The 27,246-nt window shown below is 43.7% G+C and overlaps 1 protein-coding gene across 8 annotated transcripts in view; it reads right to left on the bottom strand.

The window, feature by feature from the left end:
• trrap (transformation/transcription domain-associated protein) overlaps window positions 1-27,246 on the bottom strand; it is a 145,672-nt gene that overhangs the window by 17,203 nt on the left and 101,223 nt on the right. For all 8 annotated transcript variants that reach the window (XR_014602266.1, XM_084078675.1, XM_084078678.1 and 5 more), the window contains 8 exons: window positions 25,323-25,441; window positions 24,362-24,508; window positions 22,032-22,132; window positions 19,084-19,285; window positions 15,340-15,501; window positions 8,831-8,921; window positions 7,722-7,927; window positions 4,170-4,431 (listed from right to left, as the gene is read on the bottom strand). Coding sequence is in view for 7 of the 8 variants with exons in the window: in XM_084078675.1 (XP_083934801.1) it covers window positions 4,170-4,431; window positions 7,722-7,927; window positions 8,831-8,921; window positions 15,340-15,501; window positions 19,084-19,285; window positions 22,032-22,132; window positions 24,362-24,508; window positions 25,323-25,441 (1,290 nt within the window). In the remaining variant the exon portion in view is untranslated. The remainder of the gene's footprint in view (window positions 1-4,169; window positions 4,432-7,721; window positions 7,928-8,830; window positions 8,922-15,339; window positions 15,502-19,083; window positions 19,286-22,031; window positions 22,133-24,361; window positions 24,509-25,322; window positions 25,442-27,246) is intronic.

Genomic DNA, 27,246 nt, shown 5'->3' with positions numbered 1-27,246 from the left:
CACCAGTGGTGGAAAGTAACTAAGTACCTTTACTTAAGTACTGTACTTAAGTACAATTTTGAGGTATTTGTACTTTACTTGAGTATTTCCAATTGCTAATACTTTTACTTCTACTCCACTACATATGAGGCAAATATTGTACTTTTACTCCACTACAATGAATAGAAAACTTTAGTTACTAGTTACTTTCAAGATATAAATTATTACATTATAAAACATGCATTTACCACTTCAGCCCTATTTTATTCCTAGGCTATTTGAAAATAGCCGATCTACAAGCTCACAACGCATCGCAACGCGTTCTGAGCTTGTAGATCTGCTATTTTCAAATATTTTAGTACTTTTACTCTTGGTACTTTAAGTACATTTTGATGCCAATACTAGTCCATTTTTTATTCTGGACTTTTACTTGTAACAGAGTATTTCTATATTGCAGTATTGGTACTTTAACTTTTTTCCACCACTGCCTAACACCATCAGCAACAAAGAACTGTGGCGACGCACCAACCAAAAACCAGCAGACGAAGAGATCCTTCAACGGCGTTGGGAGATGGATAGGCCATACTCTCTGTAAACCAGCCTCAAACACCACAAGGCAGTCCCCTCAAGTGGAATCCCCAAGGGAAAAGAAAGAGAGGTCGGGCCACGAAACACCTGGCGCCGAGACTTTGGAGGCCAGATGCCAAGAAAATGGGGCCACACTTGGGGACAGGTGTTGGCTCAGGACCGAGATGCTTGGAGAAGTCTTGCTGACGGCCTAAGCCCCAGAAGAGGTAATAGACGTAAGTAAGTAACTGTCTGATATATCTGTTTGCTTATAAAGTAAAATGGGTTGGTTTGCCTCATGCAACCGATATGCAAAATGATATGGGGTTGCAAATACAATAACGAAAAACTAAAAATAAACATTGGTCAGAAGACGTAATCCAAAAATATAATATATAATTTTATAGAATATAATATTTGTGTGTGTTTTTCTTTTTCTTCCCTCCCCAGAGAACGTTCTTCTGACAGAGGGTCTGGACCAGATCCAGTGCTAAAACAGTAAGTCATGCAAATAGCATTCACCGTAATTGGATTTGAATGCCATATTTTCCGGCCCACAAACCCTGTGGAAGCAGTAGAGCCACTGACGTGGTAAGGGGGAACAGAAGGGGCGGGGAGGTAGTGGTGTGTGTGTTTGAGTGTGGAGGGGGTCTCGGCTTGGCTGATCAGCACATCTCCGCAAATCCCAGCTTGTTCCTGCACTGGAGGGCCGTGTGGTTTTCCTCTCCTATCCTACGGCTCGCTATTTCGTCCTTCGCTTTGGGCACAGCTGAGTAGCAGCATATTATAGGCATATAACCCCCACCATGACGCGGTGAGGCCCTGCCACAGCTGGCACAGCAATATCTGGTAAGATTCGTCGCCACAATGCTGGCTTCAGCCATCATTTCCGTATTTGTTCATTATTCATCGTCATTCTCTTATGATTTTTACTGGCTACCAATGCTGCACCTGTCCCACGATCCTCATTGTCTTATCCCTGCTAGCTTGCCATCCTATTTCTATCTCTTACGTGCTCGCTCCACTTTTCCTCTTAAAAAACCCCACTTAAACACTATATACTGTACTTCGTTGACCAAAGTCCCCCACGGCACTATACTAGGCCCCATTCGTTTTCCCCCTCGACACCAAATTAGAATGAACGATCTACAAGCTCACAACACGGCCAACTGTTTGGCCCCAAAATAGAGACGCTATAGGATTCATGCTGTTAAGTCGTATGCGCCTCCCGCTGTGTTTCGACTCTTTACTGCAGCCCCCCCCCGCGCACCTCAGAGTCAGTTACTGTTTTTTCCCTCTAGCTGCTTCTCATTCTCTCCCTGAACCTCCATCCCAGGGCCAAACACATTAGCGCTATTGGCCACTCTCATGACCAGCGGAGGGGAAAAGCACAGGGGAGAGAGGAGAGAAGCGTGGGAGGGAGTAAGGAGGAGAGGAGGAGTGGTGGTGAGGTGGACCGAGAAACACTGTGTGCGTGTGTGTGTGTGCATTTCCGTGTGCATGAATGTTTGTCTATGTCTGTATATGCATGCATATCTATGTATATGTGCCTGTATTTCAGTGTGTGTGTGTGTGTGTGTGTGTGTGTGTGTGTGTGTGTACAGTCACAAGGAGTGGACAGGAGCCAGGGGAGAGGTTTATTTGAACACTGGACGCTGGGGTGGATGGGGAGGCGGGGCGGGGCGGGCGCAGCAGCAGACATTCCTTGTTTAAACCAGAGGCCAGTGAACTGTGGTTCAACTCCCTTATGTAAAAGCAGGAAAACAGACACGCGCCTTGCAAAAACATGACCAGGGCCCTTCATTTGGCTGGAGCGCCACCTGTCCAGTTGGTTTTTCTACAGTAAATGTGTCGAAACATGCTATAACCCAGTTCCCTGGCATAATTTGTAATGGATCGAAGACTGTTCACTGATGTCTGCCATTAACCAGAAACACACACACACACACACACCCTAATCTGTGATGTGTCACATTCATGTTCTGCTCCATGGGCAATGAATTAGGACAAATGCTTGTAATATTATTTACTGTGTGGGTATTATAGGACTGATTTTGAAATGCACGTTTAACCACTTTCAACCTGGCATCCTTATTTTTGGTATGTCATTATAAAAGTATTTTCCAAATGTCTTTGGACATTTGGAAAACAACAGGCATGTGTAGTATGTGCTTTTCCCTGTGAATTTTTTTTATGCAAAGGCAAATTCTGAGGGAATTGGCTGGGATTAAGGCAGTGGAATTTGTATAAATCAAAGCCATAAAAAGTATCGTCATACTTGCACATACTAGATCACACACACACACACACACACACACACAGTGTAAAGACAGAAAGATAGATCGACATTCATGCATAAATCCCAAACCCTACACAGCCTTGGCTGTCTGACTACAGCCACTAGTATAGCAGTTCAATACAAATCACCTGGTTTCTCCCATTTAGAGGCCGATTCTAAAAACACCTTCTAAATCCTAACCTACGTTTTCTGAAAAACATATTATTTTATTCAAAGAAATAATTTAAAAAATCATGTTGCTCCACACGAGGGGACAACCTGTTCTGTATAGTGCTGATAATGAGCAGTTCCCTGTGCAGGTATAACTTTGCCCAAAACTAAACAATACAGTTACACATCACCCAAATGAGGCTATAGCAGTGGAGCCATGGAGTCCCTGCAGCAGTCTGTTGTCTCAACATTTAAGACGTCACTCGATGATAAGCCCATAACTCAACATTTAGCAGTCTCTGACAAACGGACGCGTTTTTCGGCTACTCAGGCCTTCATCGGCGTTTCGAGGTGTGAGGACGCAACACACACTGTTCCTGTTTGCTGAAAGGAGGCGTGTTCATTCTGATGATGTGTGGCCCTCGGGGATCACATGTGGCTTTGTTTTGACTGATACGGTCTCATGCCCACCTGTTCCAACGCTGTGTGTGTCAAATAATTCACAAAAACAGATTCTCTTTTTCTTGCTTGAAAACAACATATGCTTGGCATTGGCTGTCAGAAGTTTTGCGTCTGTGACAGGCTTTCAGAGGAGGTTTACCAGTGATGCTGAAACGTAATTGAACCGAGGGCCATGGGACTACAGAACTCATGAATATAATTGGAAAACTTGAACGGAAGATTGTTGCTGTTCACTTCACTTTATACTGTAGGTCCTTCTACACCACTATGGCAGTTGACCAAGAAGAGTAGAAAACAAAGCATGTGACTGGAAGGTTGTCGCTACAAATCACTCAATGATCAGGATGTCAATCCGATTCCTTTCCTTCCTGGCTCCTCTTGGTATACCAAGTGCCCTGTATACAAATGTACTATACTTTTGGGGTAGTAAATGAACCACTTTCACCCTGGGGTCCCTATTTTGGGCATGCGTCATTTATTATAGGTTAGAATGTTTACAACATTTCTCCCACAATCACGCATCACGCCAGAAGGGCCTTCATTCCTGTGATTGTGAATATATATATATATATATATATTTTAAAGCGTTAGGATCTAGAAAACATTTAATCGGCCTCAGGTCTTAATGGGTTAAAAAGAGCTATATGCATTGTGAGCTTGTAAAAAAAAACAGCAACAACAATAAATGTCATTTTTAAGAAATCCCACGCACCTGTGGTGAACTGTCCTTTCATCTTCTGGAAGACGGGGTCCTGGGCCGTGGCCTGGGCCCGGCGGGCCAGGGACTCGGAGGCGGCGCTGGAGAACATGGTGGACACGTTGGAGACGTTCTCCAGGCCCACGCCGAAGGTGCTCACCAGCTTCTTGACGAAGTTGAGCGTGTGCGGCGTGATCTTAGCATCCGACACGGCGCCGCTCTTCTCGAAGGCCACCGAGTAGCACTTGGCCAGGCCCTGCTGGAGCTGTCTGAGGACCTGGAGGGAGGGAGAGAGAAAGGTCATTCGGTGACTAGTATGTCTATGTCACGTGTGTGTGTGTGTGTGTGCGTGTGTGCGTGTGTAAGGAGAGGGTAGTCCACAGGATTGGCCCACTCAATTCACAAAACTTTGATTCATTCCGGGCACAAGTTCTTAAACATTCATGATCAGAAAAGGAATACCTGCACTAACAAAGGCCATTTTGAAGCTCTTTTTAATGCATTGTCACAGCAGCAATCACAGGAATCAACATTTGAAACGCTGAATCTTTTAATTTGTGAGTGTTCCTTTTTGATTGTGTGTGAGGGACCAGGTAATTGTAATTTAAAACTGAAACAATAGTTTTGTTTTTATGTGTGATGTTGCTTTGACTGACATGCAGAGGGCTTGTCCTTTTTCACACAAAAAAGGGACGGAAGATATAAATGGCCATGGTCCATGGTATAACCAAGTTCAAGTTCAGAAACATGTAATCCCTGATGACCCAAGAGTGAATCCTGCCAAAGCCTCCTGACTTTTGGCTATTCTACAATATTTCCCTCACAGATTTACAATATTTCCCTCACAGATTTACAACCATCTTTCAATTATGTAAATAAATGCAAAAAGGTCAGTGGAATATCCTGTCTCCTAAAAACACATTGCCTGCCAAAAGCCGTTTTAAAATGTCATTTCAACGGTGCCACGGTCGTTTAAAAAAAAAATATATATATATACATATTTTTTTCCCCCTTCTTTTTCACACAGAACCAGAAGATAACGTGATCCCAAGATTTACTGCCCCGTTGACTTGCTGTGTTTTACTATTTATTTTTGGCGAGACATGCTATTTTCAACAGCGTATAACAAGCGAACGGGAGGTCGCGATGACATTTTATTTTTTTTTCGCGGAAGCACAGTGAAGCCCTCCGTGATTAGCAACCATCAGGGGATCTATCATACTGGAGATAAATATTCTGTGACTACTTGAAAAAGGTAAGAACATCGTTAAAAAATGCTGGCAGAGGCTGCGGCCTGTTTTGGAAAACCCCTGTCAGTGAATGTGTTAAGATCCTCCACACGACTCACACACAGTCTCGCCTGCTTTTAGTTGAGTGCAACCAGAAGACAGAACGTGAGTGCTGGCTGTCATTCTTTACAATGCAACCAGAAGACGACACGGCTCCCACATGAGGTGGCATGGAAGGGACAACGTACCTCTGTCTCTAACCTGCCCAGTGGAACTGAGTGTATTAGGCTGCTGCTAAGGGCCACAACCCATCAGAGAGCACACACAGACACACACTAGCACACACACGCGCTCACTAGGGCTGTCACGATTACAAATTTAAGTTGCCGATTAATTATCACTCAAATAATTGCGATTAACTGATTTAATTGTTTCTGTCGTTGAAAATTAATGGAACATTATGAATAAAAATTACATTTCTGTTTGGCTTTCGGAAACAAAAGTTGCACAGGGCAGATATGACAAATAACACATATTGAATTACTTTATACTTAAAAATAAACATTAATAGTGGAAATAGCCGATCTATAAGCTCAAAACGCGTCGCATCGCGATGCGTTTTGAGCTTATAGATCTGCTATTTCCACTATTTTTTTTAATATATGACATTTTTAAACACATCGGGTGCCAGAGGTTTATTAAAATATTATACGTTCAGTGCCTGCATTTCTTCCATCCACTTACGTTGATACGTTTCGTGCTGTAGAAGCCCCGACGCGGAAGTGCATGTAAACAAAGCGTGCGTACGAGACGGCGGAGGGTCCCGACTAACACCTGGAACAATAATATTTCTCGCGATCCTCCATTGCAGAGTGATCGCCGATCGAAAACGGCTCGCTTCCACCACGTTAAAAAGAAATGGAGATATTAAGCTTTTAGTCAAGGAGTTATCATTGGAGAGGCCGACCGGAAGGATTTTTGACATGGATCCACATCCGGCCTCTCCTTCTCAGAAACTCCTTGGATGATCCCAAAGTTTCGTTAGAGCGGCCCACGTGGGCCCCACGTATAAAAATAAAATTGGGTCAAAAACAGTCCGGACCGTTTTCGGCACTCCTCGTTTGGATTATGAAAAACGGTCCGGACCGTTTTTGGCACTCAATGTGTTAACATGGAATTGATTATGACGATTAAGACGATTATGCAAAAATAATTGCGACTATATAAAATAATTGCAATTAGACGATTATGTAATAATTGTGACAGGCCTAGCGCTCACACCCTAAACCCCATTGCCACATCCTACGTGCGCGCTCACTGTGCTCATCCATCACGTCTCTGTTCTCTCCCTCCCTCTCTCTCTTTTTCTGTCTCCATCCCCCCCCCCCCACTAGTGGACCTGCAACTATACCATGCATGAATGCACCATAACATGGCTAAGACACTTTGCAGCACCGCCAACTTTAATTTGGACGCTCGTGTCCTGCCAGCTTCTCCTCGTTGACACCTACATTGAATTAGCTTGAGGTGGAAAAACCCCTGCAGGGTGAAAAAGGTGGAAGACTGTAATAGACAGTCAGCAACCTCTGCTACTTTAAGGTAAGTAAAGAAATAATGTAGAGGAATGTTCTTTCTGGGAGTCTTACCACAGCATTGCACAATTCATTTTGTTTTATCATGGAATACAGACATACCCGGTATCGGCAATATATTTTTCTTCATTTAAGTGAAACTTAGGAGACATCAAGGCGGCAAATAAGTCGGTGCAATAATATTGCACACACTTATTTGCCACCTTGATGACTCTTAAGTGACTGTTTTTGTCTGGGAGACAGTCATCTCGCTGGTGCCCGTTCTTCAGGAAAGCAGAAAACAAATGTTTTGCAAAAACTTTTCTTTCTTCCAAAAATGAGCTAATAGCCCAGTTAGACTCTTCACATACTAGAGTATGTCTGACATAAATGTCAGGGCTTAAATTGACAAGTAAATATGAAATAAATGCATAAACATGTAGCCAAGATATAGGGTTATGGATAGCAACCTTTAATTCAAGTGGTGTTTTCTCTACTTAAGAGTTTTAATCAGTTCTATCTCACTCAATCTCATTAACCAATATATCATTATTTTGCTATGATTCCCTGCTTTCATATGAAATGAAAAAATGGTATATGACTGTCTCCCAGTCAAACTTCTTCACTTTGCCCTATGATGGTGAATTTTTGTAAAAGAAGCCTGCAGGGACATTTACACAATTAATGCTGTTTAACCGCGCTCGCACACACACGCACGCACACACACACACACACACACACACACACACACACGCTCCTCTCTTTACCTCCTCATGCCAGTTCTCTCGGAACCAGACCATCTGGTCCACGATGCCCTCCAGGGAGGAGAGCAGGGTGGGGTGAAGCTCCCGCTGCATGTGCATGATCCGGCTGCAGCGCCACATGGGGGCCGTGGCCCTGATGGGCCCCGGGTCTGAGGCACCCGAGTGGGGCTGGGCCCCCACCGAACTGGGCTGCTGCTGGCCCGATGCATCTGGAGGAGGAGGAGGAGAATAGAGGAGAGGAGACGGGGAAGAGATGTGAACAATTGAAAAGCAAGGCACAAAAGTCACGGTTATAAGACAGCCAGAGAGAGTAAACAGCAAAAAAAAGTGTAAAAGGAAATAACCAAAACAACAAAAAGACAAAACAAGCAGAGGCAACACACATTTTAACCCATTAAGACCTGAGGTTCCGATTCTACAAAATGTCTTCTCAATCCTAACAGTTTTTTGGGGAAAAACGTATGTTGCTATGTCAGTGGTTCTCAGACTTTTTCATGTCAAGGACCCCCAAAATTATATGTATTTGGCCGCGGACCCTCATCTCAAAATATTTTGTTCCAGGGACCCCCAGAAGCAAAGATTTGAGTTACAAACGTTCGCTTTCAAAAAAGATATATTCAAAGATTTGCACACACGTTCACGATTTTCAAAAATAGCAGATCTACAAGCTCGTAGCGCGACACTCGGTGCCGCGCTACGAGCTTGTAGATCTGCTATTTTTGAATAGCCCAAAGTGTAAAATAATGCTTTTTTTTAGCTCAAATCAACAAGTGACACAGATGCGTTCCAGGTCTTAATAGGTTAAACAGTATGGAAGCACAAAGGCTTGCAGAGAGCCACAAACAAAGCTCAGATTTTTTTTTGCATGGAGTGTATCAACACAACAAGCTCCGGGGGCTGTTGAAAGTAAAAAGCCATGCAGAGCATAATGAATACGCTATCAGGCCGAGCGCAGCTCCTCCACGCATCCCATTCATGCACTCTTGTGTTTGAATAACTTGGGGTGGAGGAAGAAGAAGAGGAGGAGGAGGAGGAGGAGGAGGGGGGTCTTTTAATGTTCAGAGCCTGGCTGAGAGAGGGGGAACGGATGGTGGGCGGCCGTGTTTACTTACCGCTCTTGTATCGCTCCCGCTGCTCAATCTTGAGGGTCAGGTACAGCGTACGGATGGGGAAGTAGACAGCCTGCGGGTACACTCGTCCCACCTTGCAGATAAAAGAGAAGGTGCACAGATTACATTTCAAAGACTCTCTCTCTCTCCCCTCGCGGGACGATGAAGAGGTATTGGGAAAGAAAGAAAGAAAGAGAAAGAGAGAGACAGGAAACGGAGTGAGACAAAGAGGAGTGTGCAGAATTTAGGCATTGTGGAAAGGGAGACTGCGTGTGTGTGTGTGTGTGTGTGTGTGTATGTGTGTGTGTGTGCGGGCCAATACTTTGAGATCTAAGATTCAAACACAGTGGAGTGTTTGAAACTTTATGCCAGCGGAGTTAGGGAAGTTAAAACAGTGTCATGGCTACAATACAAAAACCCAAATGTGATTGATGATGAAAATGCCCTCCAGACCTTTCCAACAGGAGCCTGTGACAGCTCTGGCAGCGTTCACTGGTTGAAAGGTAGGATGTGAAGATGAAGTTTCACTTTCAAATTCACAACAAAAAAAAATCTGAATACATCCCAAAAAAGAAAAACAGCCAAAATTGCTATATCGATTACACCAACTACTAATCTTTGGATGCAATTTGGTGCCAAATGTAATTCAGTTTGGACAGCCTCTTGAATGATGACACCGTATCTGTAAGACACATCGGGAGACGACAAGGCTTTCCGCATACTATCCAGTTAATTCTTTACGACGTACTTTTGAATGGCAATACTCCAGCAGAGGACTGCTGTCCAAACCATTGCCTTTCACTGAGCAGATGGCTATCGTCCAGGGAGGAAAGTCCATTCATTCCCGTGCTAAGGAGAGAGCACATTCATCAAAATGTCTCCCATCACTCATGTTAGTGCTGCAAGGTCAGCTAGGGATATGGAAATACTGTACAACGCCGTCCAAAATACACCTCAATACGCTCGAGAGCTGTAATGGGTTCTCGTGGCACAAAAAGCCACAAAAAGAAAATCCTAATTTTTTTCCGCGGTCATCATCATAATTCCCACACCTAACTTGTCACGACTTGATGTGCATGGCACGACAAATCACAGACAGAGGTTGTACAAAGGAGGAGTCACCGGTGTGTGTGGCTGAGGATGATAAGCACAACTCAACGCCAATGTGGGGGATATCGTTGTGCCGGAACACAGCCAAACGCCTAAAGGTAACGACAAGAAACATGGCGTCCCTCCACAGCTGGTGAGCCAAAAAAATTGCATATCTGCAGTTTTTCTTTGAACACAGAAGTGATGTTGAACAAGCGCAGTCTTGAAGCAGACATCAATACATCACAGCCGAGCCTCTGTGTTTTTTTGTGTGAAACCTGTTCCAGGGTGTGGGTGGGCTTCAGCTCTAAGATGGGGGACAGAAGGTGCGTCTCTTGAGTCTTGGCTTAAGGGTCATGTGATTGTTTCACTGAAGAAACCAAACCACAAGGTACTCTCTGGTGTCATAGCGCAGTTTCCTGGGCTGCCATTAGAAAGCTAACCTGATCCCCTCTAGGCCCTCTGCTAGGCTGCATGGCAAGAAAGGGATACCTCTACATCCTGGCTCATACACGGTAAATTCCTCAGTGTTACTCAGGATTTTACAATGAAGCACAACTTAATGTGGGGTCCAGAGAGGTAAGGTATTAAGGCTCGATATGAAGGAAGAGTAGAACTATGAAACTTAGCAAAGTTTGCCTTTGGCCTTATAAGCGGCTTTCAAACCGCATGACTCAAGCTAATCCCTAACCCGATATTAAAATCGCCTAGTGGGTGGACTTCCTGTGTATCCGTTCCTACTTCCTGTTTACCCGTTCCTGTCCGTTCGCCTTCTTGACGTGCATTTGCCTCCACTCTATGCACAAATAATAATGCATGCCATGGGAAATCTACTAAACTACATTTCACGCTTGCAAATTTCTTATTTTCCATACACTTCGTATTTTAGGAAACTACATAACTGCTCGGAGTTCGGGCTATGGGATTTATTGTCGCCATGGTTACAACCGTCGCCATGGTTACAGACCCACAATCTATGGGATGATCAAACTGCGCATGTGTGGAATCCGGACCCACTCTGTAGACAAAGGGTAGACTTAGCTACGGACTGCAGCTCTTGGTGCTAATAGCGTGAACGCGTAGATTGTTTACTCGGGTAATTGATACAACGGACGGAGTGCTTATTATGTGCGATCTCACCACGTGTACAGAAAGTACATTAATTCAAGTATTTTCACATTGAGAGACGACACGAGCCGGCCAGGACAAAAACGTTTCTCTCTCTATTACAACGAAGGAGGATCCACTGTGTGTGTGTGTGTGTGTGTGTGTGTATGTGTGTATGTGTGTGTGTGTGTGTGTGTGTGTGTGTGTGTGTGTGTGTGTGTGTGTGTGTGTGTGTGTGTGTGTGTCAAATCTCTCCCCCAGCCCACGTCTGTCTGTCTCACCAGCTGTTCTCAATCTCATTATTAACATGCAAGACAGCAACAAACTTGGTCTCCCAAACTTTAACTAAGCATATAGGCTAAGAAATTGCACTTACTTACTGTCATTACTTCAGCGTGGACTTTAAGTGTGCGGGCGCGTGTGTGCGTGCGTGTCTCGCTTCCAACTAGCCCACCAAATGAGCGTTTGCACATGCGCAGAGTCAAATGGCAACGGTCGCGCTCCACCAGCTAAAACATCGACAGTACACCCCTGCTGTGTGTGTGTGTTGTGTGTGTGTGTGTCGCTTTGACTCCACCATTAAAAACATCTGCATGTAAATAATATGTGCACGGATGTGCACGTGCGTGTAAATGCACACACATGCAACATGGTGGCATAACAATGAGTTTGTGTTTCTGTGGGTATAGCATACACACACGAAGACCAACATAAGACCAACATCATTTAATGGATGTGCGCGTGCGTGCAAACGCACACGCATGCAACACGCTGATGTAATGATTACCCGTTTCTGTAGCTGTAGCGCGAGTCACACGCGCTACAGCTTTTTATTGTGGGATATGAGGGAATAACTGACAACATTACAGTATTTATAGCCTACGGCTCTGCGTAGCCTCTATAGGTCATTAATTAAAAGACATGTTTGTAAGAACTTTCTTTTGATAATTGAACAACATTCTGCATTCATAACATAATTATCTAATAACTTCTGCTTTTCAGAAATACAAATACATAGCTGCCTACAGTATGTATACAAATACGTGCTAAATATAGATTACACTCAAAGGTGATGACACAGTTGGAAGTAGGGATGTGTAAAAGTGACCAAAATGAAATTAGATTATTATAATTGTATTAACAATTATTCGACCATTATTCCCCCCCCCCCTTATATAATCTTTATATTCTTATTTTTATTCTTTTCTTTTTCAAATTGTTGTTTTGGGGGGGATTCGTTTGGAAGACATTGTTTAGTTTTTTTCATCAAATGCATTGCATTGGCCTATAAATTGGTTTTCAGAAATAAACAACGACAGTAGCATGTGCCCCTTTTACATTATTGTAACTAAACCATTAAAGACTTTTAATGTTTTTCACACTTTTAGAGCATACCCACTGTCATAATGAAGACATATATATTCAATAGATGCCATTTTTGTGTGTTCTTTTTTAATCAAAAGTCCCTATGATTCGATGTTTTATTACTTCCTGTAAACGCAAAATAGAGAATAAATAAATATTACACCCATACTAGGTATCCTCTAAATAAAATGTAGTTACTATGGCCAGGGTTTCGGTGACAATATAGCCGTTGCAAAAAAAATTGATTCAAAAGTTCAATGGAGAAATGAGAAGTGAGGTAGCAAGGGTTAAAGAGTATAGCGGAGGGGAGCCCTAAGTGGCGCTTAACAGCAGCATTAAAGATGAAAGAGTGGAAAGGAGAGGGGTTTGGAAGCAAGCGGAGCCAGAGATCACCACAGTAACGGGAAGATAAGAAATGTCATATTTCGGCACATGGCAGGGCTAAGCACTGAGGGGGTTGGGTGGGGGGGTGAGGCGGGGCGGTGAGGTACAGTAGAGGAGATGATAGGAGGAGGAGGAGAGGGCGCGCGTGTTAGATTCTCAGTTAACTTTTGATTCATCCGCCCGCCACCCATCCCCCCCAGGCACTGCTCTCTCCTCACCTTCATCAATATTTCAATCAGCGTTTTTTAAACATTGTGCCGCCGCCATGCAGAATCTCTAAATAATTTAGTGACGGGGGCAGGGAGACATAAAGCCCATCGTGCATTTAAAAGGTGCTTTTTGCATATAAAAGGAATGTAAAGGCAAAGTGGAAAGAAAAAAAAAACTGGTGGAGGTTGAGGGTCGTCCACCAGTTTCTCAAGGAAGCGTATTCCTAGAGCCACTAGTTTGCATGTATTCATGTATGGGTGTGGCTTTGCTGTCATAGAGACTCTTTCGTTGACAGCGAGGTCAAAGGTTTAAATTAATACCAGTTTATTAGCCAATGCGTGACGGCTCAGTGGCCAGGTGTCCTGTCGCAGTGTCCTTGAGCAAGACACTGAACCTTTCTCTCAGTGTGTCGCCAACTCATTGACACCAAATATAACGTTCCTGCTCCACTTCTATCATTAAGCTTCTAAACCTCTCGTCAGCTAGTGCAATCTGATAATAAACTGGCAAATAAAGTTTCCGATATACAAACGCTTCACTAGCGCTACTAGTTCCCTGGAATTGCTCGTCTATTCTACCACCACCTATTTATAATGTGTTCTTTCCCTCTACTCCTCCACATGTTCATTTTCATTCTGCTCAAAGTGCAAAGTTCTGTTTCTGGAGCCTTTTTGCCATGGAGTGCTCGTCTTTGAGGTTCACTCTCCTCAAATCATGCAGAAATAAAACTCAATTAAACCAAAGAAAATTAGCCCTTGCCTTAACTGATTACCTGCCAAAGACGTATATATACGTCTTTTAATAATCAGCTGTTGTCCGCCAAAGACGTATATATACGTCTTTGAAAAAAAGGGGGAAAAAACTTTTTTTTCAATTTTTTTTTTTTTTTTTTTTTTTTTTTTATGATTTCAACCCTTGTCGAATTACGAACAGATTAGGAGCTAAAAATGTTCGAAGATTTGCTGCTCCATTCACTTCAATGTTAAAATTCAAACGGACAAACAATTCACTTTGTTTTTTGGTTTAAAACTACTGGTTTTGAGCTATATTGAAACATCAAACAACACATGTCAACGAGGTCAAAATGACCTCGTTGACATTTGTGAAACCACACCTGAATCTCATCTGTGATTAGAAACCATCTGGGGATCAATCATACTGGAGGAAAAAAATCTGTGGCTACGCGAACAGGTACCAAAATCATGGCAAAACCCTGGCAGAGGCTACAGACTGTTCTGAAAAAACTCTGGCAGGCATTGTGTTAATTACTAGATCTGTAGCTGCAGCATGGGATGCGTCGCGTATTAACTTAATAATAATCATCAGTCCTTCCACACATCATTTCTAAAAGCATCTCGCAGGGGACTGGAGAAGTGCAGCCCCCCCCACCCCCCATTTAAAAAAACTAAATAAAAATAATAATAAATAAAAGGGACAGCAGAGGCGAATGTGAATGCTTAATTTGGTAAGTGTTATGCTGGAGAGAGAGACCACTTTGACATAAATGCGGTTAATTTATCTAGATTAGGCTGACAGCGATGAGCACTGACAGATGAGAAAAGTAGGAAGCATGTCAAAAGACTAATGGGAGAGGGGAAAAACATGGGGGTAGCAGATGTTTGACGAGACCAGTAGAGAACTGGAAGAGTTCAACTCACAGTGGACAATGAAGGGAGAGGAGATGGGGAGATTGAACCGCAGAGGAGGTGGGTGGGGGAAGGGGGGACTAATGTGGGCATTTGCCAAACATAAGCCTATCCTAAAACGATCAGACTTAATTCGATTCCAAAAGCCATTTGAAAGTGGTTTCTGTCGATTACGTTGCTGATAAACAGAGTCAAAGAGAGAATCTATATTGCTAATATTGGGCACAGAGGCTGGAGTGGTTTTACAGCAGGCTCTATGTACAGCAGCCATATTGGATAGAAATTGGGCCTCCTCCTTACTTCCTTCACCAGGTGTTACCAATGGTACTAATGAAGGCTCCGTTCCATTTAGTGTAGCACAGTGGTTCTCAAAACTTAATTTCAAGGACCTCCATAACTCTGAGAGTGTACAAATGGGTAAAGGGGCCATTTGGAACCCCCTCAAGGAACCCTGAGAGTGTTTCCAGTGAGCCAACATGCATAATATCAGCACCCTGACTCTGTTTGACCAGAATGGAACAGAGCCTTCATTAGTATCATTGGTAACACCTGTGAAGGAAGTAAGAAGACACCCAGTTTATTTCCAATATGGTTGCTTTGCACAGAGCCTATTAGTAGGCAATGAAACTCCAGCCGACTAGTTCACTTGCACCATACCCTGCTCCTATTTGTTTTGTGTTACAGCAGCGGTAATATGGACGTGTCTCTCACCTGGCTGATGAGGTTGAGCAGCGGTTTGCCCTCCGAGCCCACCAGGCAGGTGAGCAGCTGTGGGATCCAAGCCAGCCACTGGATGGGAGGCACTCCGATGTAGTACTTGTCCACCGCGTCGGCCAGCGTGTTCTTGTCGTCGAAGCTCAACAGCCACAGCACCTGGTGACGAGAGATGGTGGTGGGAAAAAAAGTTCATTTCAGTGAACGAACAATTTCATGGCAACGATTCGTTTAAATGATTCGTTCACGTTCTCGTTCAGTAGCGCTATTTTCTAGTGTAAAACACCTTCATGGGAGTGTTTTTTTTTACGCTGCACGTACAGCCCGCCCTCCCGTCGAGTGTACGGGGGGGGGTGGGGGGCATGAACAATAGCGTGAACGTAACAGCTTCAGAAAGTGAACGAGCTTGTTCACGGCAAAGTGAACTAGTTCTTTTGAACGAATCGATCATGAACGACACATCACTAACGAGAGAAGAGAAACGGACAGACGGACGCAGGGAGAGACGGGTGAGAGAGGAGGTGGGAAATAATAAATGAGTGAAAGATCCAACATTGTGGTTATTCTATCATTACGCCGTCATTATTATAATACTCTAAATGCTCTGCAGTAATGGGGAGTTACACTAAGGCGCAGGGGGTGGCGCGGACTTCATTACTTGTTAGATAATAATGGCTGCTTCCCGCCGTTCTTCTTCACAGCAGGGGGCTGGGGCGTGGAGGAATTAACAACGAGGCACGCCTCATGATGATCAAAGCTGAAATCAGTGTGAAAAGCCCATCCCTCCTCCCCCATGCAGAGCATGACTGTACTGTACATGTACTGTATAAGCATTATGACAGTATGTGTGGGAGGCGTACAGTACAGACACCAGTGTGTGTGTGTGTGTGTGTGTGTGTGTGTGTGTGTGTGTGAATCTTACATGTGTGACCGTGAACAGGGTTGCCAGATCTGCTTATTATAATTTCCCCCGCAAGATTTTATTTGAAAATGGCAGATCTACAAGCTTACAACGCGTCGCGATGCGACGCGTTGTAAGCTTGTAGATCTGCCATTTTCAAATAGCTGATGTACATGTTAAAGTGCTATATAAATGCACCATTTACCATTTTTGAGATGGAAGTACCAGCATTTTCTCAAAACATCAGCTGCTGTTAAGAATCATCATGGAACACACTGTCTGAATAGGCTACAGCCTAAAGGCTATACATTTTGTAGATACAACTACCGTGAATGCTTCAAATGCCTACGTGAATAGAGCATCCAACTGTGTGTGTGTGCGCTCGCACATGTCCACACGCACACACATCTACAAGCAATTCTGCATGTTTGTGTGCAAGCATGAATCTTAAGTGCGTTTGAACCTACAAACACAATGGGAACAGCATGTGTCTGCATGTGTCAAGACTGTGATGATGGAGACGTTAACCCCTCTCTCTCATCAGTTCCCTTCTGGCTCTGCCGAAGCCAGTTGACCGGGGCTCACACAGCTTGTGTTTAATTACTGATAATCGCTGGTCATCTCCTCCCATCCATCAGGACCGCACGCTGCCAAACCAGCCTGGCTTGCCATGTGGCACGATACCAGGGGCAACCAAATCCCCCCCCCCCCCCCCCCCCCCCCTCCAAACCGCCTCTCCACTCTCCATTTCCATCTCTCTATCCCTCTCCAATCCTCTCTTCACAATCATCCACTTCAGAACAACAACATAGAGGTTTATTAGAATGGGGGCGGTGGCAAATGGTAAATGGACTGCATTTATATAGTACCTTTCTAGTCTTTTCCGACCATTCAAAGCGCTTTACAATGTACTTCACATTTTGCCCTTTCACACACACACACACACACACACACACTACAATGACACAGACGTACAGTACACATTATATGCTAATGCATACACATTCACACAGGCAACAATGCAAGGCATCAACCGGCGCATTGGGATGCAGTTTAGTGCTTCAGACAGTGTCTTGCTTTGGAACACATCCAGGAGGAATGGAACCGGCATACTGGCTTCACAGGCGGCCCGGTCTACCTCCTGAGCTAATGTCATTAAGACTGATGACGTGGTCTCAGCTTGGAAGCGAATGAACCACAGAGAACATGTGGTGATGTTGTCCCACACGGTCAAACAGAGGTAGTTTGTAATTAAGCTATCTGAATTAATCCCTCTCCGGGCTCCTCTTGATTGGAGAACAGAGCTTCGGTCGAGGGAGTTCTGTTGCATTTTAATAATGACACCTCATGGTTCTCCTCCTGCCAGTAAAAGGTCATGTGACTGACCGGTGCAATTGTCTGATTTCAAAATGTCAATGGCAGCTTTTTATCAATATGAATAGCAACACTCAAGAGGCTCATCTAGACAAAGGTTTGGAGAAAAATTTAGACACAAATCTGATCTTTTTTTACACATTGTCACATCTTAACTCTCTCACTGCCATGGAAGACTTATGACGAGATATCGGCATAACGCCCTGGCTGCCAAGGATGGCTTTGGACAAGTTTTTTTCCCCGTTTTTTCACACAGAACCAGAGTTAACGCGATCAGAAGTTGTTGTTTTTTTCTGAACTGTCCAACATGAGAATCGCGATTCGTATTTGAATCGATTTTTTCCCACACCCCTACTCTCCGCTCCTCCAAACTCAGGCAAAGAGGTGGAATGAAATGAGAAAAGGAGAAGGAGCCTTGCTTCTCATCAGCAGCGATAATGTATGGGGCAGATGGAGGTCGGGATAGTAGAGAATTAATGGTGTCCCAATTTGAAGAAGAACCGATAGAGGGTACTGAAACACTGTACAGCGATGAGGGTTGTGCTGAAGGTGGAGGATGTGTCATGCCGATGCGGTTTTCTCCCAGATAAAACACACCAAAACAATTTACCTCCATGCTTTTTCTGCCCCTTAGCAATCGAGGAGATAAACTAACGATCATCTATTACGCTCCTCCATGTGCACCTTCCTTGTCCATTTGATGTGAGGCCCCCTGACAGCCACACAAAGTACAGTCTCACCATTATGACCCAGATGATCACTCTTGTGGGTTTTGCCTGATATTATTATTAGTTATTCATTTCTCTTGCATTTTTCTGGAACACTTAATGCATAATGGATATGCTGTCTATGCCCTGCTCAAACCTGTAGTGCTAATGCTGTACTGCACTGCTAAGACTTTTATTTATTTATTTAATGTATTTTATCGTCTTGTGTATCTGTTGCACACTGTTGTTATTGGTTACATTTTCTTTTTTTTTCTAAACCTAATTTGTTTCAAAAAGGTTAGGCAAAATAAGCCACAGCTTCAGCCTACACCTTTTCGGTGCCACTAGTATTAGTGGATTCAAATGCATGTATGTATATTTACTCTTTTAAATGGACCGAAATAAAGATTTACTACTACTATTGGTGATACCTTATTTTTACTTGTAAAATATGTGCATTTCTTGTTAAATAAGGGTTAATATTGTATAGTCGTACAAACCAATATCACACACATGAATCTAGGCTTTAAAAAAGGCCTAGATTCATGTGTGTAAATATAGAAATATGTGGTTATCAAACCAAAAGTAAATGTTAACGAAACCAAATCACTCCCTCCAGCAAACACATGTTGGCCACGTAATAGGACAGACGCGTTTCATCCCATTTTGTGTAACTCTAGCCCTAAAACCAGGCAGACAAGCACACATGTGAGATGTGACATAAAAAGCACACTCTCTCTCTCTCGACCGTGACCTCACCTTGGCCAGGTACTTGCGGGACTTGCTCTCATTCTGGTGGCGGCAGGCGTGGAGGTAGCAGGTGATGGCTGAGACCCCGAGGTGCAGCTGGCGGTCCTTGACGAAGATGTTCTCCAGGTAGTCTCCCCACATGGCCCAGGCCTTCACCAGCACGTCGTGCATCTGAACCGCCGCCGAGAACGCCTTGTTGGCCTCCTCTGACCTGGAAGAGGGGGGGGGGGGATGGGGGTTAGTCGTTCTGTAATGGAAGGGTTGAGTACGCGCGGAGAGTTGAGATGTTAAATGGCCAAAACACAACACACACAACAGGGTGTGTGTGTTGGGTGGGCGCATTCCATGCGCTCTCGTCTCCGAGTCCTTTTGCTCACTGTTGCCGTTATGCACTTTACACAGCTTGATTTTAAAGTCACACAGAGTTTGTAGGTTCCTCGGGTCAAAACCGAGAAACTATTTCGCAGATCAAAGCATCGTGACGCTAGCTGGCACTGCAGGTTAGCATCTTCCAGGTTCATTACAGTGGTGCCGGCTTGCCGCGTTGAGGCAAATGGAAAAAAAAGGCAAACGGCTATATTTATCTATATTCAAACAGCAATTTTCCCCAGTTTAAGGGAGATTTGCAGCCAGTTAACCCATTAAGACCGGGAACGCATCTGTGTCATTTTTAGATTTCTTTAGGCTATTCAAAAATAGCAGATAAACAAGCTCATAGTGCGGCACCGAGTGCTGCGCTACGAGCTTGTAGATCTGCTATTTTTGTAAAATCGTGAAAATGTGTGCAAATCTTTTAATATATATATATTTTTTAAAGCGTTAGGATTTAGAAAACATTTTTTTTAAATCAGCCTCTGCTCTTGATGGGTTAAAGTCGAGATCCTTGGGATGCTGCACCCATTTTAAAACCATTGAGAAGATTCACCACTTTCGACATTGAAATTTTGGAAATGCCGTTATAATACGGCATCCAGGAGGATTGTGTGACAGGTGAACTGTGACGGGATGCCCTGGAGTTCGACTGCACCTGTTTTGTGCTGACGCAAAATATCTTCATCAGCTGTTTTTTATTTTTTTGTTCACCACGCTGAATAGGATCCTATAACCGCCCCCATTGGCATGTTGCTTGAATAATTTCTACCCGCCACTTTCCTCCTCCTGGGGCTTTGATTAATAAGTGAGGTGCACCCCAGGAATCTTTTTACCCCCGCAGTAGTCAATAAACATGGAGGGGCCTGTCAATCACGAAGCACTGTTTCATCTACAGTAGGTAAAAAAAAGACCTCCAATTTAAGAGTGATTCCAAAAGCCAATACCCTCCACCCCCGCTGCTTACTTAAGTTATAAAAGGTCTCCCAAGCCAATCAGCCCTAATGTGTTATTATAAAAAGCCTGTTTGCCGTGGGATGAAAAAAAAGGAAGCTTGATTGCTGTGGGAGTCAAGTGTTGAGAGGGCCCCCTCCAGTAACGTTTAAATGGGTGTTGCCTCCATCATGCAGACATTTGCCAAAGTAGTAGTACATCTGCAACTTAACTACTTCACGCACAGAACGCCCAGCTTGACTGTCAAAACGTCACCCCAAGCCCAACCCCATCCCATCGACGCTCACACACACCTTGCACGTATAACACTAAAATGCATTACATACATATATGCATTCACAAAAAACACACTCAATGCTCCAACCCCCTAACCCCAATATGTTGCCAATTCTCCTTCTGGCATGATTGGGGGGGCGGGGGCGGGGGGGGGGGGTAATGATTGCTTTCAACCCTGCAAGAGGTGCAGAGGCGAGTTCTGCTGATCCCAGAGATTCTCGCAAATTGCCTGGAGTTAATTATTCAGCTGCATATACATTTAATACGCCTGTCCTCAATTTGTCTTTCACCCCACAGGACACCATCATGTCAGAGATGATGAAGAGGAGGGGAGCCGAGAGGCAAAGCCATGTTAAGCGGGCCGGGCGTACATGAACACGGGTGTATGCACGCGCGTGTATGGAATTGGGGCAGCTGAATTAAGAGAGCCTGTGTGTATACTGTACGTGCATAATGTGCACAAACCAAATTTATATTAAATGTATAGTGTGCAACAACCCATGTGCGTAAGATCACACTGTAGTCACGGTCACACTTGTAGACCCTCCAGAAAAACGCGGGCAAAAATCCTTGATTATGCGGGCTAAAATCTTTGATTTTGCGATGAAATATGCGTGCGTTTTTGCAATTATATGCGGTGAAATTGCGGGAAGTTGCGAAATATGCGGAAAGTTGTGAAACATGCTGCAATATTGAATATTGAAATATGCGTTAAGTTGCGAAATATGTGAAAAGTTGCGAAACATGCGGAAATATGCAATGCGAAGCGCATATTATGCGATGCTGCCTTTTTGAAAAAACATTACCCCCGCATAAGTATGCACCATTTGGCTGATTATTCGGTATATTATGCGATCGCATAATCACATTTTATGACACTTAAGCCCTATATGCTTTGTAGTATGATGAATAGTGAAAATAGATCAACTACAACGCATTACAATGTGTTGCTTCTATTTTCACTACCTTTGAAAAATTGCCACGCATAATGACAGGTTGAAAGTGGTTAACATGGAGACAAGCGCGCATAGTGTCACACTGTATCGTAATCTCTCAAAGCTGCCATCGAGCCAGGCGAAGGCAAAGATGAAAGATTAGAGCTGCAAGCTGACAGGACACAGGCAGTGTTGCCAGATTCTGTGAGAGAAACAAGCAACCAGGTCTAGGAAAACCAGCCCAAAAGAAGCGACTATGGGCCACATGAGTACTTTAACAAGTACATCAGCTATTTGAAAATAGCAGATTTGAACCCGCGACTCTAGACCAGATATCAGACACGCTAGGGCAGTATAACCATAGACAGACAGACAAGCAGGCAGGCAGGCAGGCAGACAGGCAAGACAATCTGGGTTACATACTTGTTGATCTGAGCCAGGAACATGCCTTTGAGAGCATAGAACTCAGCAGTCATCTCTTTGGTGAAGTACTTCAGGTTGGTTGACTCGATCACCTCCAAGCCCTGAACACGCACACAGGAAGGAAAAGGATCAGGCAAATAAAGTAGTTTAACATTGTGTTGTATGCCTCGTACCCAAATCACTGTTCCTCCAATTGAAAAAAAAAAAAGTTTATAAACTGAACCAAAATGGAAGGAAAACATTAGAAACTTGACTTTAGACTAGGGGGAAAATGTGATAATGTGCATTCTGTGATATTGTGTGGAGGACAGATGTTGAAGTGAAAACAAGACAAGGTCCCAATGTAGTATATATGTAGTAATGTATATAGTGTATGACCTCTATATTTGTTTTTCTTAGGTCAAATAAAGCAAATCAAAATCAATAGGCTGTGTATGAAACGCTAACTTTAAGACAAATGAATCCAAGGAAGCATACCTGGAGCACCACCTTATGCTTTAACTTGCGTTACATAATTGAACGCTCCCAAACATCGAAATACTAGACATGTGGGAGTGATGAAACCCTGTGCATAAAAATACTTGCACAACGGATAGTTTCTCTGTGTGAAAGTTTCACGAAACCGGAGACAACAGTGGGTTCAGGTTATTTCAGCTTAGTTTGAGGAATTTCTGAGGAACTGAATTGAATAATGCGGATCCACCAAACCGAAAGTTTTTACTGCTTATTTTCCATTCTATCATGGTTGATATGGCAATCATTTCTGTAGCTTTTCGGAACAGCACGCTCCGCCTTCTGACTTTCGGTTTTGATGTGTGTTCATCCTGGACTGGTCTTTGTTCACGTACACAGTATTTATACAGTAAGTGCAGAAGTAGCCTAGCTTATCATATTCTGATTAAACTGTTTGTGCATAGTCTAGCTATCATGTGTAGTAAACATAACTCTGATCTTTAAAAATCAGTGCTCATGCAAATGAATCATCAATCTGAATAATTGAATAGGTTAATGAAATATAGGCTAACCGAAGCCAACACATAAGATTCAATTCAGAATTAGTTTTGTGTTACAGTAGGCTAGTATGCCGTCGATAACGTAAACGACTTACTAAAGGCTCTGGTTCTAAATGAGATTTCATGGCCAAATAGTCTGTAATGGCCCACTCAAATAGCAATTTATTTATTGGCATAGTTTATTGCACTTGATATCAATTGAGTCGTTTGCCGCTTGCCAGGCCTTGTGCTGCTACCTCAATACAGTAATGTAAATATAATAAAAACAGAAGTAAACATTGTCTTAATTAATTGAACATAATATAGGCTATTTGTAAACTCTTATAAAGAAAAAGCATAATTTAAAAAACGGAAAATACTGGTTCTATGCAAACTGTATGACTTGTTTTAACTTGATAAATCCCACAATGGTGATTGTCTAGGTTTAAAAACTTTAATATACTGTAGAGGGATATGATGCCGATATTGTGCATGTACTGTCTGAATGAGCAACTAGTCTGAATGGCTGCATTCATTAACATGGGAGGGGAAGTGAAGATGCGCTCATGCTTCCGTGCTTCAGGTAGAAAATCAACCTGCAACTTCACTGGCCAGAGCCCCCACACTCCTACTCCTCTAACTACATCCTATAGGCCTGGAGGGACAATTGAGTAGTTTATTAATATGCCAACCAGTTGACCAATGCTGTCAGTCAGTTAGTGTAGGGCTTTTTTCTTTTTTTTTAATACACACACACACACACACACACACACACACACACACACACACACACACACACACACACCATGGTGACAAACAATGTGTGGAGAGAAGGAGGGATGGGAGTTAGTGAGAGAGAAAGAGAAACAGTTGAATGAGAGAGAAGAGCGAAGAAGAATGTCTGATCAAACAAAGAGAGAGAAAGAGACAGAGAGAGACAGAACCAGAGAAGGCAGAAACAGATAAAAGCGAGAAAGACAGTGAGACAGGGGAGGAAGAGAGACAGAAAAAAGCATCTCCTGGCACTTTAATGACTTGCGGTGTGTGTGCTGGACTGCCTCTATTAATCAGAGTGCTCTGCAGACTTAAGAGCTCCTGAGTTACACGCTCTTATAAGGCTCACAGCTACTGACAGTCAGTCACCCAGAGACCCTCCAACAATTCCCCACCTTCTCGCTCCCCTCCTTTCTCATATTAACGTCAACTGCGGCTAATGGCTGACAGTGAGTAACCCCCCCAATACCCTGCATTTTATTAAATAAATAAAACGGGTTACATTCAGGCTTCTCTTCTGCGTCGAGCAGAGAAGGAAAGATGTAGACATGACATGAACGTTACCTGCATGCACTCGTTCTTGCCCATGACGCCGGCCAACTGCAGATAACACTTGACCTGCTGTCTGATCTTCTGGAAGCAATCGACGATCGGCACGGTGGGGATGGTGTGGATTCGACTTAGGATGTCCAGTGCTACGTTCACCAAACCCTTGGGGAGGAGGGGGGGAGACACGATTTTGTAGTTGACTGTGATGTGTGACAATATGTTTGCAATGCAACTACGTGCATGGATGAGGCTCCTACTGTACAATGGCCACCATTTAATGCTATGATATAGTACCGACGTACAGTAGTAGCAGTCCCCTCTTAAAGGAGAATTTTGGACTAAGGTTTTCTTACCTTTTCTATGATGTTATGATATCTTAGGATGAATGGTACAGTAGAAAAATGTCATAACTCCATCCCGGGTCCGCCACAGCTTAAAGCGTGCGCGGATAGGCCTTGCGTTAGATCGCGTATTTTAATAGCTTTTTTTTTGTGAGATCTGACGTTCATAGTGACAGAACACTGTAAAAAATAAAAAATAAAACAGAAGTCTCGCTAGACGAGATTGAAATTTTATCGCCATTGTTAAGCACTGAGCGCCACGTGACGTCTAAGACGTCATAAAAAAAAATCTGAACCCAAGATATGATTTGAAAATGTGCTGCTCCATTCACTCTTTGTTTAACTACTTACTGAAAAGGCTGTATCTCGGCTCCTGAGCACTTTTTTTTTACAATTATTTTTTGGCTCTGGCACTGGGACACCACAGCCAGAAATAAGTCTGGCACTGAATGAGGTAATCACCTTCAACCAAGCGTCCCCAATTTGGCATGTTAATATAGGCATGTTAAAACATTGCAAAAAAGAAGATCTTCAAGCGTGTATATCAGCTATTTTTCAAATTGGATGAAGTAGTTAATCAAGGTATGTTCATTCGCTTTTCTCTATCAAATGGTGGATTTTCATTGCAGTTGTACCTGTTTGCGTCCTATCTTCCCGTACTGAATAATGGCCGAGGCCGAGGCGTGGACTCCAAGCATGGCATTGTTGTTGTTAGGGTCGTGCTGCGTATTCGTCTCGTAGGCCGATACGATGGCTGTTGGGAGATCAAGAGGAGAGACACAGTAAAGTTATCTTTACCAATTAAAAAATTGTAATCACAGGCCACTGCTATTTTCCCACCAGAGACCAAGTTTTAACAGATGGCTTCCCTAAATTATCCTGATGTTATACAGAGCTCCTGGCATCAATCTTTCATACTGAAACTATACCAGAAGCCTGCATTCGTACCACACCCTATTCATGCTTTTAAATCTGCTTCCCCACATGCTCACACAGTATATACAGTATTAGTGATGCACAGGTCGGGTTTTGTTTTTCAGTGTTGCAAAAACTATAGACTACAGAGATGTGGAAAAGACATATGGTCAGGGGAGTTATTCTTCACCATATTCTTCACAAGCGGGCGAGTTTAATGTATGATGTTCACCAAGAGAAGGGGACAGGCCTGAATGCTCCACCCGTACAGTGAGGGGATCCGGTGGCTCTGTTAGGCTGTGGGGGGGGGGGGGCATTTTCTTGGCATGGTTTGAGTCCACTTGTCCCCACAGAGGGAAGAAGGGTCACTGCAAATCAATACAAAGTTATTCTGAGCGTTCAACCTTTATCCTATGATTAAACACAGGCTGATGGTGGTCATGGCCACCGGGGGACCCTTACAGATATTGAACTATTAGATGTGTCGTGGCTGGGAATTTCTGCAGAGACAATTCCATTTGACTTAAGCTTCAATTGTTTCAAGCATAAATGAAATGGAGGGGGGTGGTTTTATCTTCTTTTTTTTTGACCGGAGCTCTACTGCAGAAGTGGCTCCATCATTATTCTGGTATGAGCCTTGACTTGTTGAGACATCATATTTTGCGCTGGGCTGCCTCTCTGAATGCTTTCAAAGTCGCCGCGGAAGAGAGAGCAGCAATGAGCAAAGTAAAGTAGGTAGGTATAGGGTTGTGTGTGTGTGTGTGTGTGTGTGTGTGAGCGTGTGTGTGTGAGTGTGCGTGCGTGTGTGTGTGAGCGTGCTTGCGTGTGTCCATATCCTGCAGTGGGAGAAAGTGCTTTCGAGGGCTGACATTTGGAAAGGTACAGAGACCCTGAGGGGGTTCTGCACGCCATGGCCTTTCAGAGAAGGCCCCATCCTGAGATGAGTGGAAATGTGTGTTTGTGTGTGTGAGTGTGCTCACATAAGTATGCATACAAATGTATGTGTGGCAGGTTTCGGTGAGAAGAAAAAAAAGCATAATAGCGTACGTGAATGTGTGGTCTGCATGTGAGTTTGTGTGTGAATAAGGAGGTGAGAGAGGGAGGGAAGGAAGGGGCGACACAGAATGTTACTTCTGCAAGGACATTAAAGGCATCAATCCGCTCAGTATGACATTTTGAGGAAAACCACTAGGTGAAAACCTAGAATATGGCTGGACCACAGTGGAAATAAGTTATTTTTAGCCGCATGCGCTAGCGCGGCTCTACAAACAGCACTAGTCCTAGTCGACACCCGAGTGACAAAGTGTCGACACCCGAGTGACATTTTGTGACACCTAAGTGTCATTGGCTGTCCTGGCTGTCCATCACACTTCCCCCCTTTTAAGCCCCCCTTTTAGGCCAATGGGGAGACGAAAATGTAATGGACACATTAGTCAACGAATTAGACGAGACGAAAATGTTAGGGCGGGACGAATGGAGAAGAGATCCAATCAGAATTACTCTTTTTGAGGGACTAGTTGGGAAGGGAACCAATCAGAACGATCCTCATTGTTAGTTAGGTTGATCCACCCGGAAGCAGACCATATTAGGGGCCAGCATGGACGAACATAAATCACAACAAGGCAACGCGCAGGCGGAGGGTTA

Source organism: Gymnoscopelus microlampas, assembly GCF_963454915.1.
Source record: "Gymnoscopelus microlampas genome assembly, chromosome: 14".
Taxonomy (NCBI): domain Eukaryota; kingdom Metazoa; phylum Chordata; class Actinopteri; order Myctophiformes; family Myctophidae; genus Gymnoscopelus; species Gymnoscopelus microlampas.
Note: the sequence above shows the minus strand (reverse complement) of the source record. Positions and strands in the feature narration are given on the sequence as shown.